The sequence below is a fragment of the Lasioglossum baleicum genome, chromosome 5 (genome assembly GCF_051020765.1).
Source record: "Lasioglossum baleicum chromosome 5, iyLasBale1, whole genome shotgun sequence".
In the NCBI taxonomy this organism is placed as follows: domain Eukaryota; kingdom Metazoa; phylum Arthropoda; class Insecta; order Hymenoptera; family Halictidae; genus Lasioglossum; species Lasioglossum baleicum.
This window is the reverse complement of record NC_134933.1, coordinates 4,364,764-4,383,776: the sequence shown is the minus strand read 5'-3', so window position 1 is coordinate 4,383,776 and position 19,013 is coordinate 4,364,764. Positions and strand designations below refer to the sequence as shown.

At 45.0% G+C, this 19,013-nt stretch overlaps 1 protein-coding gene across 2 annotated transcripts; it reads right to left on the bottom strand.

Moving 5' to 3' along the window:
* Positions 1–1,360: 1,360 nt before the first annotated feature.
* Positions 1,361–18,623, bottom strand: Hbn (aristaless related homeobox homeobrain). 2 transcript variants are annotated; one of them, XM_076423417.1, is made up of 4 exons: positions 18,175–18,623; positions 9,714–9,979; positions 4,571–4,658; positions 1,361–2,752 (listed from the first exon to the last, which is right to left on the bottom strand). In XM_076423417.1, the coding sequence occupies exons 1-4, from the start codon at positions 18,245–18,247 to the stop codon at positions 2,289–2,291; spliced, it is 891 nt and encodes a 296-aa protein (XP_076279532.1). In that variant the 5' UTR covers positions 18,248–18,623; the 3' UTR covers positions 1,361–2,288. The 2 variants fall into 2 exon arrangements, with proteins under 2 accessions (XP_076279532.1, XP_076279533.1); XM_076423418.1 differs by having other exon boundaries at positions 18,187–18,623.
* Between the last annotated feature and the right edge of the window lie 390 nt (positions 18,624–19,013).

Here is a 19,013-nt window from a genome sequence, read left to right as displayed (position 1 = left end):
CCACTATAGAAATGAATCAGCAAACGAAAATTTTTCCTTATATCGGTGTAATTGTAATTTGGCTTCGTGTAATATGTTTTTGAACACTCGTTAGCGCCAATCCGAGTGAATGTAATGTAATGTTTTTCGAGTCTGAATAAATGTACACCTTCGCGTCGGAAAAGATCGGGTTAGAGAGGGGAAAGATAAATGTCCGACAATATTTGATAATTTTATAGCGGTTTGGCCCGTTGTGTTAGAATCGCGATGAACGTTTGCAGACACCCTGTGTCATAGTAGGAAAGCTCGGTCAGGAAGCGAGCCGCAACGCGTTTCCCGCAGAGTTGTGGTATCGCATGATCTTATCGAGACGGTCCGATGACGATCGTCCTGGCGCAGGTGGCGCAATAATTACTTCCCCGTGCTTTGGCCCCTCGGCGGAGTCGGCCAGTTCAATAACGATAACGATAATTGTCGCGTCTGTGTCGTCGCGATAAATTCCTGATAAGACGGATAAATTGGTCGGATTGTAATTGCCGTTGTGCGTGTTACCAGGATGAGCGTACCTGACGGGCCACGTGGGAAGGCTGGAAAAGGGGGTGGACACGATTAAACGGGGCATCGGCGATGTTTACACCGAAACTCGCCCGTGGGAATCGAATTCCGTGGCCCCCGTGGCACCAAAGGGGCCACAGAAAAGACCTGCCCCAGCTGTGTACCCCCAGCACACAATTTCGGATTCAGGAAATCGTCGCCACCGAAATCTTTTCGTGATTAATGACACGGAAGCGATTTCGCCGCGCGACACTGTTAACTCGGTTCTCACAGAATTGGGGGCGGCAGAGCGAGGAAAATACGTTCATTAGGCGAGAATGCGCCCCGGACGTAATGCATGGAATATTACGACGCCTATGCGGACGCGTAGTTTAGGACCCGTTGATCTTTATTAGCCGTGTACCCCTGTTTGTCGCTAACGAGCAATATTTAGCGAATGCCTTTTTTCTTGGATCTGTGTTTCCTATATTTTTCGTAATGTGCTTTGGATGTCGTTCGTCTTTATTAACCTGGTCTCTGTAGTTAACGATTCTGAAAAAGCAATATTCTAACAAATAATCTTCATTTAATCTTGCGTTATCATACTACAGTTTTCCATTTGCATGGAAGGAATTTAAAGGAGTTCTACCTGATTAATTATCTTTCAATTACGTTCATCTGTCGCTATTGTGTCACTTTAGGGAAACAATTTATAAACAATTAAATACAAATACAAAAGTGGAATTGAACAATTTCCATGTGTACTAAATTCGTTGCGGCTCATTAGAACCGATGTTTCACTTTCGAAAGGTGAAGGGATGAAAGATGGAAATGAAACGCCCACGAATGTCATTAGTATCATATATTTTCTCTTGGCGTAATTAATTAACTACATATGTACACGGGGGTAACCGTACGTGTTCCTACATATACGCACGTCAGTGTATGATACATGTATATTACAAAAATTCTTCGCCCGCTACAATTCGTACCAATCGTCGTTGCGACTTCTAAGAAAACCGGGTCCGCTAAGAACGTTAGTGTTTCGCTAAGACTGTTCGCGTGTCACGTTCGTAGTCTCGACAAATCGAAAGAAAGATACCTCGAATAAATTCTGTAATCAAGATAACCAATAAAGTCAATGCTTTTTAAAGCCGCGTCTCTATCAACATATTCGCATCGCAACATATAATTTTAATAAATTCTTTTCAGAAATAATCCTCGGGGTGAGTCGTCACGCTTAACAGAAAATAATAAGATGAAAATAAGAGTAACGAATGCTTTTGGAAGACCGCCAGCAGTTCAAAAAGCATTCAACTTATCATAACGCCTTGCTAATATGCTAGCAATTATTATCGGAACGGTGCCAATTGTCAGGCGATGATAGACTACGTTGCGTTCCGTTCCAGAAATCTCCTCTCGAGGAAACCCCCTCGGAGCTCTCTACACACCTCTACCCTCTATAAACCAAACTGTACACGCGCGTCTCTCTATTATCATCAGACACCCGACTTGAAGGCATCCGACGATCACAGTCCAGAGGTGACCCTCTGCATACCCAGTCCATCATTTCTTCGCTTCTAACTCAGAAATCCTTAGAGTCCATCTACAATAGGCCAACAGTTCATCACCTTAGAGTTCATCTACAATGTCCAAACGTTTCACCAACTGTACACGTTCGTGGATCATCAGACACCAAGTCCAAGGCATCTGACGATCACAGTCCCTAAACCACCAGCAACAGGGTCTTCCCCAAGCTACCCAGCGGTCCTCTATTAATTGTCCACCTTGCGCAGGACTTCCTCAGCCTTCACTCTCAGCACCTCTGCGCTCTGCCTCCTGATCTCGTCGTCGGACGATGCCGAGTCCTCTTCTTTATCGTGTTTCGAACTGAGATTCTGGGGCAGGCTTTGCACACCGAGGTTCAGAGGGTGTCCGTGTAGGTGGGTGCCAAGCGTGTGTCCGTTGACGTTACCGTGGTTCAAGGTCGAGGCTGGGTTCAGGCCGACCGGAAGCACCGTGCTGAGAGACGCCAGGTTCTGGGGTAGTGGCAGCCCAATGTACTGCGACAGGATCGCGTGCAGGGGCGGCAGTTTAGGCGCGCTGGTAGGCCAAGGTGGTGGGAACACCGGCGGGATGAACCAGGGGAACGTACCCGTCGACCCCCCCGACGGGTCCGCACCTGGCATACCGCCGGCCGATTGGAGTAAACGGGCGTGAAGGGACAGCTCGTTCACACCTGTAATCACACAGTTTTGCACGGGTTTTAGTTGATTGTTTCTGCGAATCTCGCCGGGGGTTGGTCACTAGCTGAAAGGGTTGCTGGCTGGCCCTTTGCGGTCCGAAGGGGACAACCGACTGACACCCTGCGGTCCAGCTGCGCTTGCTCGAATTCACGTTAACATCTCTTTTGAAGGTTCGCATTAGCTCGTTTCAGACGTTGTGTCAAAATTGTTTTTCAATCACCTAATTACGCGCCGGCTCTCGAGGGTGGTTAACATAATTTATATAATGAAACTTGTTGTCAATTGTGTGTCCATTTTGCAGAGTTAAGAAAGTTACAGTTAATCAACGAATGTGAAATTTGATTTGTCAGCGTGAAGACGTTCTCCGTCCACGCCTGCGGACTGCTAGATCTCCTGAAAATTGATGGCCATCTGTTCGCACAGAGATCCGCCTGCATGCAACGGAAATTGTGCGGCCAGCGAACGGAGCAAAACGAAATTAACCCCTTGTGTCCTGAAGCTATGCCGCAGCACCACTTTCATCTTTGAATTGAATATACTCGGATTTTGATTTTCGATTTAACCCATGGATGACGGAAGTTTTTCTGGACTTTACAAACAGCGACGCTCGTGTCTGTTCACATGCTGTTGCATTTATGATGTTAAGGGGTTGAATGGAGTTGCATGAAAGTTGTAGCATCCTGGGTCGGAATTGACCCTACCACCATTATTCGAAAATTAATACGGTCTCATATTTGTGATCGAAAAACGTGCTCGTACTCGATGGATCTTTCCAACAATTATTATGTTTGTGTTTCTTTTACACTTTAAACAAAAAACGTAAGGAATTTTTATATTTAATAATTTTCAATTGTAAATCTTATACGTAAATTTGAGTTTTATATTTCATGGAATATTAACGAAATGAAAATATGAATATGTCGAAAAATTTTTGAAACGACAACACTTTTTAAAACGAACTCTTCAGACTATCTTCTCAATATACGCAATAAATCAACTTTAATCTCATTCGTGGGGAATAGAAGAACGTTATCAGTCGGTCAGAGAGATTCAGATGTAAATCGGCCCTTACTTAAAACAACAACGAGACACTCGTCCAAAGTGCAATTTAATTCAAATGATATGTTCGTAGATGTCCAGGGTAAAATTAACCTAGCGCGATCTAAGGCACGACTTTCATTCACTCGGTTCGCGAAAGGTAGAGCTTCAAAGTTTTTCATCGGACAGTAATTACTCGAGTAAAAAAAAAGTGCATTTCGAAGAAATGCACCCGTTTTTTCCGGGGATGGTCACTCTCGTATGGACATGTTTCACAGGGCATCAAGGGTCCGGTTTTCATGAAAAATGAAACGGTCCGTCGCGCCTCGCTCGCATGCGATGGCCGCGATGGCCGACGCTGAAATTAGGTGTAATTCGCGTCGATTGCATCTACCCCTCGTAACGTTCCTCGCGCCTTGCCCGCTCGTATATTAGCAAACAGACTGCCGCACGATTGATCGCGTAGCAAACGGCCTGGGGTTTACAAAAATTTTTGATTTCCTGAGCAAACCGAAAAGCGAAAGTCCAAACAAGTCGGCTTGTTTGAACGCGCGAATCGAAATCGTTAACCCTTTAACGCTCAAAAGGCAAATATGTGATTTTCAAAGAGCTGATAGAAAGAACGAAATAACATTAACACAAAACTCTTCGAATATTAAAAAAGTGACTGATGAAATGTTACAAATTTTCATTGTAATGGATTTGTTCAATCGATACTAACAAAATTGTTTTCATAATTTCCATAATTGAGAAATAGAAAATCTGAAACTCACCGCTCTGTTCCACGTGCATGAAACTGGTATCTCTGCCAAGCGCCTTCTCCTTCTTGCGCCATTTTGCACGCCGATTTTGGAACCAGACCTGCAAACAAAAAGATCGAGACGTTCAAAATTTACACCATTAACTACGCCAGTGTAAAAATTCGTTTCAAGATGCTTTGCTTCAGAGAAAAATTCTTATCTTGCTTACTCTTCCTATCTTATTATAAACAGAATCGTTTAGTTCGATGAAAATTGATTAGAATCTACAGACCAAACGATTACCATCATACATGTGTGTGATATGCAGCCTAACTAGAATTTTCGATGCCAGATATCATGCCAGAAAACAGATATCATGTCAATCAATTATACGATCTAATCAACAAGCAGTACCATCTGCATTTTCACGTAATTGGAACAGAAGAAATCCAAGTAACGCAACTACAATAAAGTATAACCGAGACATGGACAAAGTTTCGGATTAATTAATTTAATTTTCGCTTTTGTGAAACCTAGCGGAAAAAGGAGTGAATCTTGTTGATTAAAAAGAGGAAGAAATTGGCTCGCTGGGGGAACAATTGTCGCGCGAAATCATCGAATTATTTCTCGGAAGAAAATACGCCAGCGACGCATGAGAACCCTAGCCAGCCGTATCAGAACCACCCAACAAAAGCTTGCTCTCGAGGTTGATTAAGCTAATTGTTAACAATTATCCTGATTTCCTCCGTACCCCTGAGTGCCGACAACCCCTGCCCTCGCCCCTCGTCTTCCTACCAAACCCCTGGCACGCCGCGCCGTTACCGCTGGCCCCGTTGCCATATAAATGCTTTCGCTTTCCGCCTGAGCTGCTCTGATTTTTCGTGGCCACCGGCAGACCCCGCGAAACAGACGGAGAAAGGAGAGGCAGATTGCGTTTTACATCCTGCCCCTATTGTGTCGGATAGCCACAGAGTTTTTCAGAAGACGACGACGCGGTCACCGACGTCGCGTCGCGTCGCGTCGATCCGATATGCGTCGATCCTCGCGTGATCTTCTTGCGCGCCGACGCGACCTTCTCTTTCCGGACTTTCTTCCGTCACCGGTGTATCGGATAACAATCAATTTTATATTCACAGGACGTCTACGAAATATTTCACATTTTTATTTTCGAAAAATAGTCGATATTTACACATCAAACATTTACCGGTGAATATTTCATAATTTTTTATCAATTATAATTTCATAATCTCAGCACTGTGATCTTCCTCAAAATTCAGTTAAAATTTACTCAAATATTTTACTCAGAAAGTCTACAATATGATTACTAGACTGCGGATCTTTATGTATATTATTTATAATGCTAGGATATACAATATGACAGAACTTGGTACGATTTTAATTTATTTCAGATCTAAAAAGCCTACTACCACGGAAAATAAGATTCTATTTTATTCCAATTTCTCTTAAAATTTGTCTATAAAAATTGAACATTACATAAACATCCGCAGTCTAGCGATTACACGTTTCAGAAAATTTTGGGGATTTGCATAATGGTTAAAGAAAGCGTTTGAACATTCAATAAAGCTAAAAATCTATTTAAATTGGGAGAAGGAATGCGCAGACTATGGTTTCTGATATGAATTTTTGCAAGCAGCGCGAGCGGCCAACGTCAGTTGGTAAAAAGACAACAAAGCAAGTAGAAAATACAGCGGCAGAACTATAGGGGGAAGTTTGAAAGTGACTGGAACACCGCGCGGTCGTCGTCGGCTCGACGCGACGAGGGAAAGAGGCGAACGTCGCGAGGCCGGGGCGGTAAATTCAATTGCCTAATTGCTGTTAATTATTTAATCGTTGCTGAATACCCCGCTAACGCCTAAGTGCTCGCAAACCTTGCAGTGCGTCGTTTAAGCGACCCAACGCGAACCCGAAAGTTTGAATCCCGTCCCGCACACCACCACCGCCGCACAACCGTGTCCCGTACAATCCTCGGTGTAACGTTTTCACCGTCTCCGCCGCAAATTTCCTGTTCGCACGGTGTCTCTCTCTCCCCCTCTCCTTCGATGCTCAAACTTTCCATTTTTATTCCCACGTCACCCCTCTCCGAGTTCTTTTTCAATCAATCCCGCGAAAAAACGCGATCCTTTGTCTCCGGCTATTGTTCCTTCGACGACAATACACCGAAAGCGAGGGGCGCGTGGGCGGACTCGTATTTATCGGGGCAAAAATCGGCGGTAGGGAGGGGAGGGGGTTGAGTTCGGGGGAAAAAAAAGAAGAAAAAAATCCGTCGGATTGAAACGCGGCGCGGCGCTGCGTCGCGTCAGCGTCGGACACCGTCAGAAAAAGCGAAAGCGGAGTGATACGAGAGTGTCGCGCGTAGAATAGGAAGCGGGCAGAAACGATTCGCGATTCCATTACCATCGACGGCGGCGGTCCGATCGACGATCGAACGCGATACATCGACGGGTGAGGTGGCGTGGATGAAGTGGGTGAAGTGGGAGGGAGGGAGGGAGGGAGGGAGGGAGGGAGGGAGGGAGGGGGGTAGGTGCGGAGGCCCGACCATTAATACCGAAAAATGGGTAATTTCGCATCTGGAATTGAGGGCGGCGAGGGAGGAGCAGCGGAGGATTTCCTAGATTGAAATAAAGTGGCCGTGGCACCACTGCGCCGCGGCGGATCATTTAGCGGTTTTGTCGAGCGACGGCCAATTGCCGGCATTGTCGCTTGGCTGTACCACAATGGGCCAATCGGAATGCTCTCTGTCTCTTTTCAGCTCCGCGCCACCCTTCGACGACTGCTCCATCCACGACCCTTCTCTCCACCGCTATATACGTACACAACCGCCCCCTGTATAGGTATGTACAACGCTCTTTCTCGCTCTCTTCGTCCCTCTTTCGCCGATCCTCCTCCTCCTCCTCTGTACTCCTTCTATCCGTCTCTCGGTCTAGCTACACTCTATCTAGCCACCCTCTCCCTTCGACTACGCGCGGTTGTTTCTCTCACTGTCCCTCTCTCTCTCTCTCTCTCTCTCTTTATCCCTCTCGGTTTCTCTCGCTCCGGCACGTATGGCAGAGGGTGTCAGGATGGTTACGCTAATCGAGTAACCGATTTCCATCCATGGAAAAGTCATAATTTATGGCGGAACCCGCCAATACCCGCAGCTGTCGTTGCGCCGCGATTCCGCGTCACGTACCTCGGGCTCGTTTCGCGACCGATCGACTGATAATACAAATGAACGCCGGCCGATATTTATCTCGCTAGCGATCGCACGATTTTCGTGTACCCTCCCGTCAACGTCCAACGAGGGGAGCTTTCCACCCGAAGAACGGGGTGGTTTCTTCGATGCTGCAGAAATTGCGGCCGTTGAGGGAGTCTGGCTGATCTCACGGTTGAAAAATCGGTCTGACGGCTTAACGCGTTCCTTTTACTATAGTAACAGTCGAGTTGTTCCAACCGGGCTGCGGAGTTTATGTATTCATGGCAAACAGTAGAAGTGCTTTTTGTTAATCCTTTTATCATTTCCTAATTTTCCACTTTATTAATCGCGCTTTTATTCAGCTTGAAAAACTATTCTGAAGTCACACTGTATGCTTTCTATAGATAACGAAACGCATTTTACCGAGCACCGAATAATATGTATAACACTGCTCGTGCATTCTTTTAGTGTTTCCACTGTTTCGTGTTTCACGCGTTCATTATTGTCGTAAATGCACGAAATTGGCAGTGTAATAAATATTAATGGGTTACAGGTTTGCAACGTAGCTAATAAGAATGCAATTTTTAATGGGGCCCCGGGATTTTTTGTTCGGATTAACGTCCTGTTGCGACTACCGTTCTCTTTCCGTGTTTCCGATGCACTCGAAGCGAATGAGCGCGACCGGAGGGGAAAAAAATGTCAAGCAGATTAAAACGCAATTGAAGTCGAGGAGACACCATCCGCCTATCGTTTTTAACTGCGTGTTTTATCGATCTAGACCTGGCTGCGCAGAAAATATGTACATATGTAGTTATACATACGTATATGTATTCACACACGTCTCCACACATGTATGTTGTATATAAAACTAGTACGAAAAATCCGGCCGTGTTTTCAATCGCGAGTTGCATATCGACGAGAGACAAAGAAATAATGCGCGATCAAAGACGCGCGCCAATGAATCACCGGTTATATAGAACGCTTTAACTTTATCATTGTGGACTGGCGATTGCGGCGCTCTATACATCAATTCGGCATCCCCTTTTTCTCCCTTTTTCGTTCCATTCCTTTTTTCTCGCTTTTCTCGTCTTGTTGTCTTCCTTTTTTCTTCCTTCCGTTTGCTTTGAAACATACTTGCACACCTCACAATCTGTCTTTCTCTCTCTCTCCCCCTCTCTCTTTTTTTTCTATCTCTCGCAACCGTTAAAAGACGCGGCCTTAAAATAAATTCAAAGCAGATTACGACCCAGTTGCACGCTCTCTATCATTCGACTGGCTCGCATGAAATTAATCCCTACCCTCCAGCAGCATCGGGACCACGATTTGGCGCGCGTCTTTTGCGAAATTACTGACGTCAATGTGGAGGGCCAGATTTTCAGTACAATAGTGTGTAATTAGTTGAGAAGCCCACACCGAGGTTACCGCTCGTTCAGCCCCCGACGCCGCGCCGCTTCCGACTGTCGAATATCGTGCTCGAAAAGCTGCCTCGAGGATTTAAACATTGTTTCGAGGACCTTCGGCAACCATAATTCTATCAAACTACCCGACCACGCGTAAAAACGATCCGACTAACCTGTTTGTTTTCACGGGATCTAGAAAATAACCTCCACTGCTATATGTAACTCGTCCTTTCACGTAATATTAAGTAATTTATTGCTTCTATTTATAATTTGTGAAATTATCAACTTATACAATTCTTCATTGCCAGAAAGGTTTATCTTACAAGAATAATAAAAGATCTCAAAGAACAGATTTTGATCATTTTTAAAATGAAACTTATAAAAACGAAACTGTAATGATAATAAATTAATTACAGTGAATAAACGTCAACATTTTAATACACCTATTAATAACGCGTGATATCGAGTTAATACAGCGTCGAAAATAATCCCAGAAATCATTCGTGAAATTAAGGGTTGGAAAGTGGTTTGAGGCGGTTGATGAAGATCACTATGATATCGTCGAGGGAATAATTGAACTCACCTGTACTCTAGCTTCGGAGAGGTCCAGCCTCATAGCCAGCTCTTCTCTAGTGAACACGTCCGGGTACTGCGTGTTCCCGAAAGCTTTTTCGAGCTCGTGGAGCTGGTAGGTGGTAAATGTGGTGCGGGATCTTCGGACCTTGCGTGGTCTGTCCGATTCCCCAAGGTTTAGGGGATCATGCAAAGCATCGTTTATTTGGTGATCGCTCAAATGGCCGAGCTCCGTGTCGCCGCCATCGCCTATCGCATCTGATGACGCTGGATGATCTGGGAACAGGTCAAAATCGAACATTTAACACTTTACCTAGCGGAAGCCTATTACTAGGATTTTCAATAATTGTGCTGTACCAAAAGAAAACATAAAAATTTGCTTTTACATTGTGATCTTAAATGAAACTATTAGATGACGTTATTGAGGGAGACTTGTTAGTTCACAATGAAAATTTCTGTTGCTATTAAAGGTTTCATTAAAAAGTGTTTAACCATGTCCCATAGTATCCCGTTACTATTTTATATCCCGTTAGTATTCGTTACTCGAGAAAAATGAAGTCTGCGATAACAGTTTCTTTGACCACCGAATTTCCGATTGGGCTCTTTGGACTTCGGTGAAATTTTTACACATTTAGGAATCTTTCAAAAATTAGAATCGTCATTTGCAAGAAATTCGAGGAACACCGATAGCGTTTATAATTGTATTTTCACTGCGATATTTCACAAAGCGTTGTTGCACCCCACTCTCCGACTTACTTTGCAATTAATAAAAGTGCTTGTTTCAGACACTCTAACGCTCAGAATATAAAACAAGTGGAAAGCGCAGAAAGTAATTCATAAACGATGTAATTGGGAATTTTGTTTATGCAAGCAATCATCGAATACCATTTTCATATTACTCCGTAACTTCGTTCAAATAACAGAACATTTTATATTTTTCGACCAATTACTTATGAATTAACCGTTGTAACAATGTTGTACAAATGCAATATACCAACACACACAGTTTAAAGATTCTACAAGTGTTGGTATATACAAATATTCGTGCACGTGTTTGCACACATGTTTGTACGATACAAATGTTTCCATGCAATTTTGATCAATCCTGTACTAAAAATAAAATGTATCCTCGTTGCTGCACGAATCCCTTAGTCATCTCTTAATGGACCACACACGACGCATAGGTAAGCTATGTCCACACCGAAGCAACATCGAGCAAGTCTTTGTCTCATCTCGTTACCTTCTTCTTTCATTTGATGAAAAATGGAAGGGGACTAAAAGTTGCTGGATGTTGCTTCAGTGTGCTCATATTTGCTTTACCGCATTATTATTCTTAAATACCGTTACTGGCTATTTATTCAGTGCGAGACAGGTGGCAAGCGTCAAATCAACGACGAACCGAAGAACCGGAATCGGACTCATTAGCGGGATCCTAGGGGGCCGGAGGGTTCGTATGGTGTTAAAGTCGCGCGAGTATCAAAGTTTGAATTGGTACGCGCAGCAAACGATCGCAAGCAAGGCCTTCGGTGCTCGAGTGCAAGAGAGGATCGGGGCGATTAAGCTAAATCGTCCACGCTGCCAAAACGAAATTGACGTTTCGCTGGCACACACATGGTCGGAGAGAGACCGAGAGAGAAAGAGAGAGAGAGAGAGAGCGCAACGAGAAGTGGACCAGGAGGGGGTGGATGGGTTGGAGATGCTGCGGGGTCGGTCGGTGTGGGTGCAATTTCATTTTTAAGCCGCGCAACGACTGCCGCCCGATATATGCCCGATACGCCGATCATGTCCGATCGGCGGATTTGCCAATTTTAAGCCTCACCCGGCGCTTCATTTTTTGTACATCCAGCCGTGTATGAAATATGACGCATCGATGCGAGCCTGTACACTATACCTACACACTCGATAGTACTTAAAAACCGTTGCCGTCAGTGATTAGCAAATATCACGAGTGCATGTCGTACATTGGTGGCCCCGCGGGTGCACCCCCCGATGCAACCCTTGCGCGTAGCCGTGAAACACACGGCTCGCTTCGGCTCTGCCCCCTACCTACCCCTCTCTTTTTCTCTCTTCCTCTGTCACTCTCTGTCTCTCTCTCCCCCCCTCTCTCTCTCTCTCTCTCTCTCTTTCTTTCTCTCTCTCTCTGCCGTTCGCCAGCTCTACACCCCCCTGGTTTTTTTCTACCCTGTCTCGTTTCACCCCGGCTCCCCTTTCGGTGTCCCGTCTTCACCGGTGCATCGATACTCGCTCGAAGGCTCATTACAGCAAACTACACGTAACATGCAAATTTTTCCTCGGCTGCGACAACAATTAGCTTCTTACGAGAGGTTTAACGGGGCGCACGGGTAACCGATACTTTTGCGCGGAGGGGATAAAACTCGGGACTTTTCGGGTGGATGTATCTCATAGCCAAGGAAGTTAGCCACGCTTTGAGGTTTTGTTATTGTGTTACCCCTTTGCGCTACGAATTTTTGTGTCTATTCTGTTCCCGATTACTACCTGTCTGTTTGTATATGTTTTATTTAAAATGTACTTCTGTAACCCCACTACAAATCGTTCACGAGATCAATCTCACTGTTCAGTCACCCGTGTTACATTTATTGTTCGATTCTTCTTGATTGTAAAAAGATTAATGTCGCAAACACCTGCATTACGACGTTTAACACAAGCAAATATTTGCAAGGAAAAGCCGTAAGGAAAAACGAGTTTATTAACGTACTTGGGCACACGGATAACCAAATGTTAACGACAGACGTGTTTGTCGCGGCCGCTCGTTTCGATCTGCCTTCTTTTTGTAATTCGCTGGCGATCGTAATCTTACAATTCTTCTTTTATTTATGATTCTCTGTTTTTATGAATTTAGTTATATATAGGGTTGCCTGTTAATACACACATCGTACGTACTTCAACCCCATATAATGCTGCTAAAAAATTAGAAACTCACCACTATAAAATTTGGTCTAATCGTCGTAAAAATGTGCCGTTTTCACGGATTTTTTTAAAAATGGAATCGTGGCTTATGGATCGCAACCGCGAGACCTCGGCGAAGGCGATCGCGGCACTCACGTTTCGATCGTTCGCGCTTAATTAGTGAGTCGACGCATTCAATTGCCCGTCATACTAAAATTACTCACGGAATTAGATAATAACGCGATAACGACCGCCATCGTCGGCTTAGACAGAGTTTCAATGTCCGTCTCACCCCCAGCGCCGCGTCGGTTCCGTCATCCCCTTAGGCGCGTTTGCTTCAACTAATTAGACGAGCATTTACTACTCGTGCGTAATAACGTTAATCCTACTTTTCGGTGCCGCTCTAACCGGCAGTTGCGATAGATTGCGCCGATGCGAATCGTTCGAACCGGCCGCGTATGTCAGCGTTGCATGGATAAATGGGAAGAGATAGCAGAGAAGAGAAAAAGAGAGAGAGAGATATGGGGGGCGTGCTAGAGATCGCGAGAGAAAGAGAGACAACTGTATGCGGCACGGGTACACGCGTCTCTCCGTACGTGTGCGCGTAATCGCACTAACATTTACGCAAACAAACGTCCGGATAATCCACGGTGAATAGAGAGATTTTTATGTTTTCATGCTAGGGCACAATGGGGCACCCACTTGATGCCTAACTCTCCGTTGCTTTTTATTAAATCTATGGACCCACCGATAGGGGTTGGAACACCGGGGGAGAGAGCCTGGCCCGTAAAAGGCAGTCCGCTAAATTAAAGATTTATTTACCGTGCCCCCGCTGATGACCACATGCCGGATAGCCGGGAACAAGATAGTCCTCGATGACAATGCCGACAAGATATTGCTTCCTGCTAACCCGCAGATTCGGAATCGACGCCCAGAAAACCCTTTCGAAATCCACTTCTGCCCTTTTTAGTCGATTCATTCTCATTTTTATCGATCGTTTGTACCATGGTCTTGGTCTTAGGAATATGTTATGGTGTGGATGATAACGTGAACGTGAGTAGTAAGAAGACATTTTAGGAAGAGAGTGGGAAGAGTGGCGAGTGCGTGATAGACCACAAGAGAGAGTAAGGAGCGTATGCGAGAGACTTGAAAGATATTCCGTTGCGAAGCGAGAGAGCACGTGGCTCTAATAGATTATTATTTAGTTAGATATTACTCATAATAGTTTGTCAAGATCTATTTCATTATTATTATGCTAAATGTAACCATATGTTATTAACCATCCACATGTACAAACTCAGGATGAAAAGAAAATTTGCTTTGACGATTATGTAACACCTTGTAGGATACACGAAGTGAAACTTCTATTAATTTCGGGTAATGTGCACTGTCGGTGTCTAATCGTTGCGATTCTTCCAACGTGAAAAATCCAATTGCAAATCCATAATGTCTAACAATAAGCAACGAAGACAGCGACCAGGAATAAACAAAAGAGGAGAATGAAGTATAGTTCAGAAGTGACGTGGAATTCGTTCTTTGGCAGCCTGTTTTTGGTGGACGATGAGTATTCGACGGGTTAATTGAATTTTCGTGGCGTCCTATGGGGTAAAATATTAATTTTCGCCGATTCGTTCGCAGGGCCGCACCAACGCCGGGTTACATCCGCCAACAATATTGACCGTAATCAAATTGAAAATGAAATTCCGCGATTACATTATTACCCTTTTGACGGGACGTGACCTCGAGCGCGTCGATTTGTAAGCAATTCCCGGCGGATCGTATCGGTGGACGTGCAATGCGTGGGTATTATCAGACGCATTAATTATGTTAGACGACTGTACGCTCGAAATCCGCAAACACATCCTGATTTCTGCGCGCCACAATCGGCCGGGACCAATAATCGGTCCACCTGTATATAGTGATCATCGGCTACTGTGTTCCTACTTGTATACCTACGCGTATCACGAAATCCACACTGCCCGCCAATAGAACGCTGACACCTGAATCGCTGTCTTTCTTCGTCGGTATAATAACCAGCGGTTCGTCCTTTTATAATCTGTACCCGCATCGAATCTAATAACCGCCGATAGACTTCGTTATTATCTGTACCTCGAGTCAATCGCTCCCGTGTTACCAGACAGCCCATCATCATTTAATTGATTTTACAAATCGTTATTTCTAGTTCGAACACCGAATGGAGAATTGAGAGAAAAACAGTTTCTTTTTTTTAATTGATTTTATCTGCAAGAAATTTTTGCAAATACCGAAATAAATTCGATCCCTTGAATTTTCCGAGACAACAGGGGGTACTCGGGTATAGTGTTCGGTGGATTTAGTGGTAATGTCTGGATTTCTGAGCAACGTGTGCGGGGGTGAAGTCCGCGCGCGCACCGCGGACAAGATATACGCCGCGCCGCGCCGGCTGGAACGGATTACACGAGGTCCGGCGGAGTCTTTACGTTCCGGAAATCTAATAAAATCCGTAAGAGGGTTTACGGGTAATACGTTCATCGTTAAACTCCCCGGGATAATCGTTCCGGCGCAAAAAATCGACGCGCACGCGACTTTCTTCTCGCGGCAACTCAATAAGTGTAGGTTTACGTAAGTTTATTAATTTCCTATGGTGGTTCCCGGCCGAGTTAACGCGCCATGGCTGAATTACAAGTCACGATCGACCCTTATCGCGCTGCTAATTTCTTTCAGACCGTTTTACGCCGTTGTTTTTTACAGCGAGCCGGCCGCAGCTACACGAAACCGTTCAACGTCGATCAGGTAGTTTAAGTGTTCATATCCCACACGTTTTCGATACAAACGCGACAAACTATGTCTTGCGAGATTCAAGAATTCGTCGAATTTATTGTTGGATGAAATGTTCATCGCAGACGAATAAAATTGTATTTCGATATTAACGTAATGGCGATGTTTGTAAAATTGCCGAGCATACAAAGAAGTTTTTGTGCGGTGGAGAACTGTTCTACTGTTTATAAGTCATGACTCTTCTAATTGACTTTCTGGACAACATAATGTAACACTTAACGCAACCATAATCACTCTTAGCTAGATGTATTTTTAATGAGGGTTTCCAAAAGATCTTGGTGATAACGAGTACGTTGTGGATACAAATTGGCCGAAGTATCAATATTGCCGAACGCGAGGAACTATCTTCACGAGGTTCTAACAAGCGAACCGTCTCTTGCATCTAACGCAAGAAAGGGTAGTAAAAGAACGAAAAAGTAAATAATAACTGTAACAAATATTTGAAAGATAGAAAATTTTTGCATGCACTCCACAATAAATGTACAGCTATTCCAATTGACTTTCATACAGTGTATCCGAAAAGATGTACCTCCCAAAAATTCAACCACTCCCAAGTTCTTTACATTTCGCAGATCGCAAGGAAAGATACACTGAATCTATCAGCGTGAAAATAAATATTCAATTTCGCACGAATAATTCCGTTAATCCGACACGACCGATACACGATCAGTGAATGTGTTAATTGTCTGCGAGGAGGCACGGAAAGTCACTGGACGTTGGATCCCAGGACGACGCGAGTGTTTGCGGCGCGGCGACTTTGTGCGGGAAGCTCGGTAATTGATCGTGGGCACACTTAGTCTATCAACATAAAAATGAATTTTCAATTTCACACGAATAATTCCGTCAACGAGACGCGAACGGCATGTCAGTGGACGTGTTAATTGTCTGCGTGGAGGGCCAGAAAGTCGCTGGATGTCGTGTTCCAGGACGATGTTAGCGGTTGCGGCGACTTTGTGCGGGAAAAGCCCGGTAATTGATCGCGAAAAGCGGCGCGCGTGCCGCCGTGCCTGGAATTGCGGCGGTTTAAAAAGCGTAATCGCGGTTCCTTGAGAAGTCCGCGGGCGGTTCGGACGTTTTAATGAAATAATTGCGTGCCGGTTGCGCCGAGCCCCGTGCGAAACACAGTCTGTCAGCCCGCAAACAAGCGTGCGCGAACCACAGTGAGCTCGCGTGCTGCCATGCCGGTCCCGTCGTAAGTCTTCGTCGCGCCGATCGTCGCCGGAGATTCGAGCCCCGACCTAATTAGCCTTTTAAAATGCCCACGGCAATTAGCGTGTGTAAACAACCCCGAGGACGCGCGATCGCCGGATCGAAATTCGAGCGATCGCACGGCGGCTCTACGACGCGCGACGCGCCGCGCCGCGCCGTTTCTTTCCGATCTCGAACGGATCGATCGATTTTAACGATTTTTAGTAGAACGACCGCTCTCGCCAAATTGACATACAATTACCCGACGCTATCTGATGCGCCCGACGATGGGTTAACGGTGATAACCCACTTTGTTGCACTGGGAAACTTTTTTCTTATCGCAATCGCGACCGGATCGATGCACCGACAATAAAATGTTGGTAAACGAGACCTTAGTTTGCTTAACGATATTAGATACCAGATAATAGTGCAATATTACATTCCCAGCGCTGCCGCAAGCCAGGAACGAACCCGATCCTGATAGCGATGCTGCAAACTCTGTTTCGATCGGGTCAGCTCAATTCGAAGAACGTTAACCTTTCTGCTGCTAAAGATCGCCGTAATCGATCGTGCTCAGCGTTTTAATAAGATCTCTTCGCAGCTAGACTTATAGCGTTACTCTGACCCGACGTTGTCCACAAACCTTAGAAGATCTATGCAGTAATTAATTGCATCTATGCAGTAATTAATTGCCGACCTTCAGGCAAATACTCGCAGAAAGTTCATCGGTGCCAAAATTCCCTCCAGAACGTTTTGTAAACAACGTGCTCGAGATTTTAGTCATTTATTAAATACGAAAAAAGTTAATGCTGTTAACACTGTTACGAATTATAGTATAATGATTTTTAGTGGCATATCTCAAAATTCCTATTCGCGTGCAAACGGTGAAAATGAAGGAAGAACCGAGTTATCCAATTAGAAGATTTCTTGCGATTAACACATTGTATATTGTCCGTTGAAATGCGGATGACCAATCGCATAAATAATTTTGTAACATTATGAGTTTTGATATAAATAATTGACAGAACATAGTTAGGAGCGAAAGTTAGAGGGCTCGGATGGTGTTCGGATAATCGAGATTCTACTGTACATAACAAATCTGCTAGGTGACAATTCTCAAGATACAGTCTATAGAAAATTTCCGAAAACTTCCATAGAAATAGCGATACATAGAACTTAATTATGACAGCATGAAGGATCACAATAACGAAATACTGTCAAGATTTCTACACTTCTACAAATTTTCAAAAACTTTTATACCAGAATTTATATTATAACAACTTGCAGATCACGATCTAATGCTCGGTTCAACTATCTTGCTCCTTGCAGATCTTTCCACAATTGACTTAGCTACGATAGACATCGATTTTTCAAGTCCGATCAGAGACTCGCGTCACCGCCGAATCGCAGACAACTACAAATGCAACAGTTCGCACAAAACTACCTGGCACACGCAATACGTTCCTTGGATCATCGAAAGGGTAATCGAACTCTGCACGATTTCTCACGGAAAGAAGATCTTATTTTCCTTTTTCCCCGCACAATAAAACAAATCGTACCTTCGTCCTTACCGTGTCCCAGGATCTGGTCGATGCTGTACACGTTCTTCTTCTGATTGTATGTTTGCGCCATGCTTGTTATCGGCGTCGAGCCCCGGAAGTCACTATAGCAACTTGCGGAGGGCGAGAGAGCTTATGCCGAGGATCACTGTTCGGCAAACGATTTATCGGATCAAAGGTCCGTGGAAAATCGTATTTCCCGCTGGTCCCGCGGTAGATGGAGCTTCCGTGAGAAAAACGTCGTTGGCGCGCGCTTGTTGCACGAGAGGGTCGAAGAAGAAACGAGATAAATCGAGAGAAGAGAAAATGAAGAAGGTAACTGTGTGCGGAATAGAACGAAAACCGTGGGTATCTCGTCGAAGGTTGCACGCGGCGGCTGCTCTCCGAGCCTCGGAAAAGAAAATGCGTCAAACGACGGCGCACCACGAACTGGCTCGTCGGACATGAAAGCAGCCCTTAATATCGCATACAGCCGCCCCACCACGCAACCCCTAACACCGCCATATTAGCCTCCCGGCCAATGAGGACGCGCGCTTCTCACCCAAAGCCACCCCGCACTCGGGGGTTGAATGAGGCCTGGGCGGGGAATATTTTGCCCTTTCCGCGTAAATCCCCGGATTTTTTTCCACCTCCTCCTCCTACCACATCCTACCGAACTCTCTTTCTCTCTCGGTTCGTCGAGACTCACCCCCTCTCTCTGTTCATCGCACGCCGGCTCGCGTATGTCCATCCCTTTGTCTGTTCTTTCGTTTCCTCGTTCCCTCCGACACGCTTCGGGGTTTCGATCCAACGGGATATCTCTTCTTCCACCTTCCCTGGCATTTCCCGACCACCCTCCC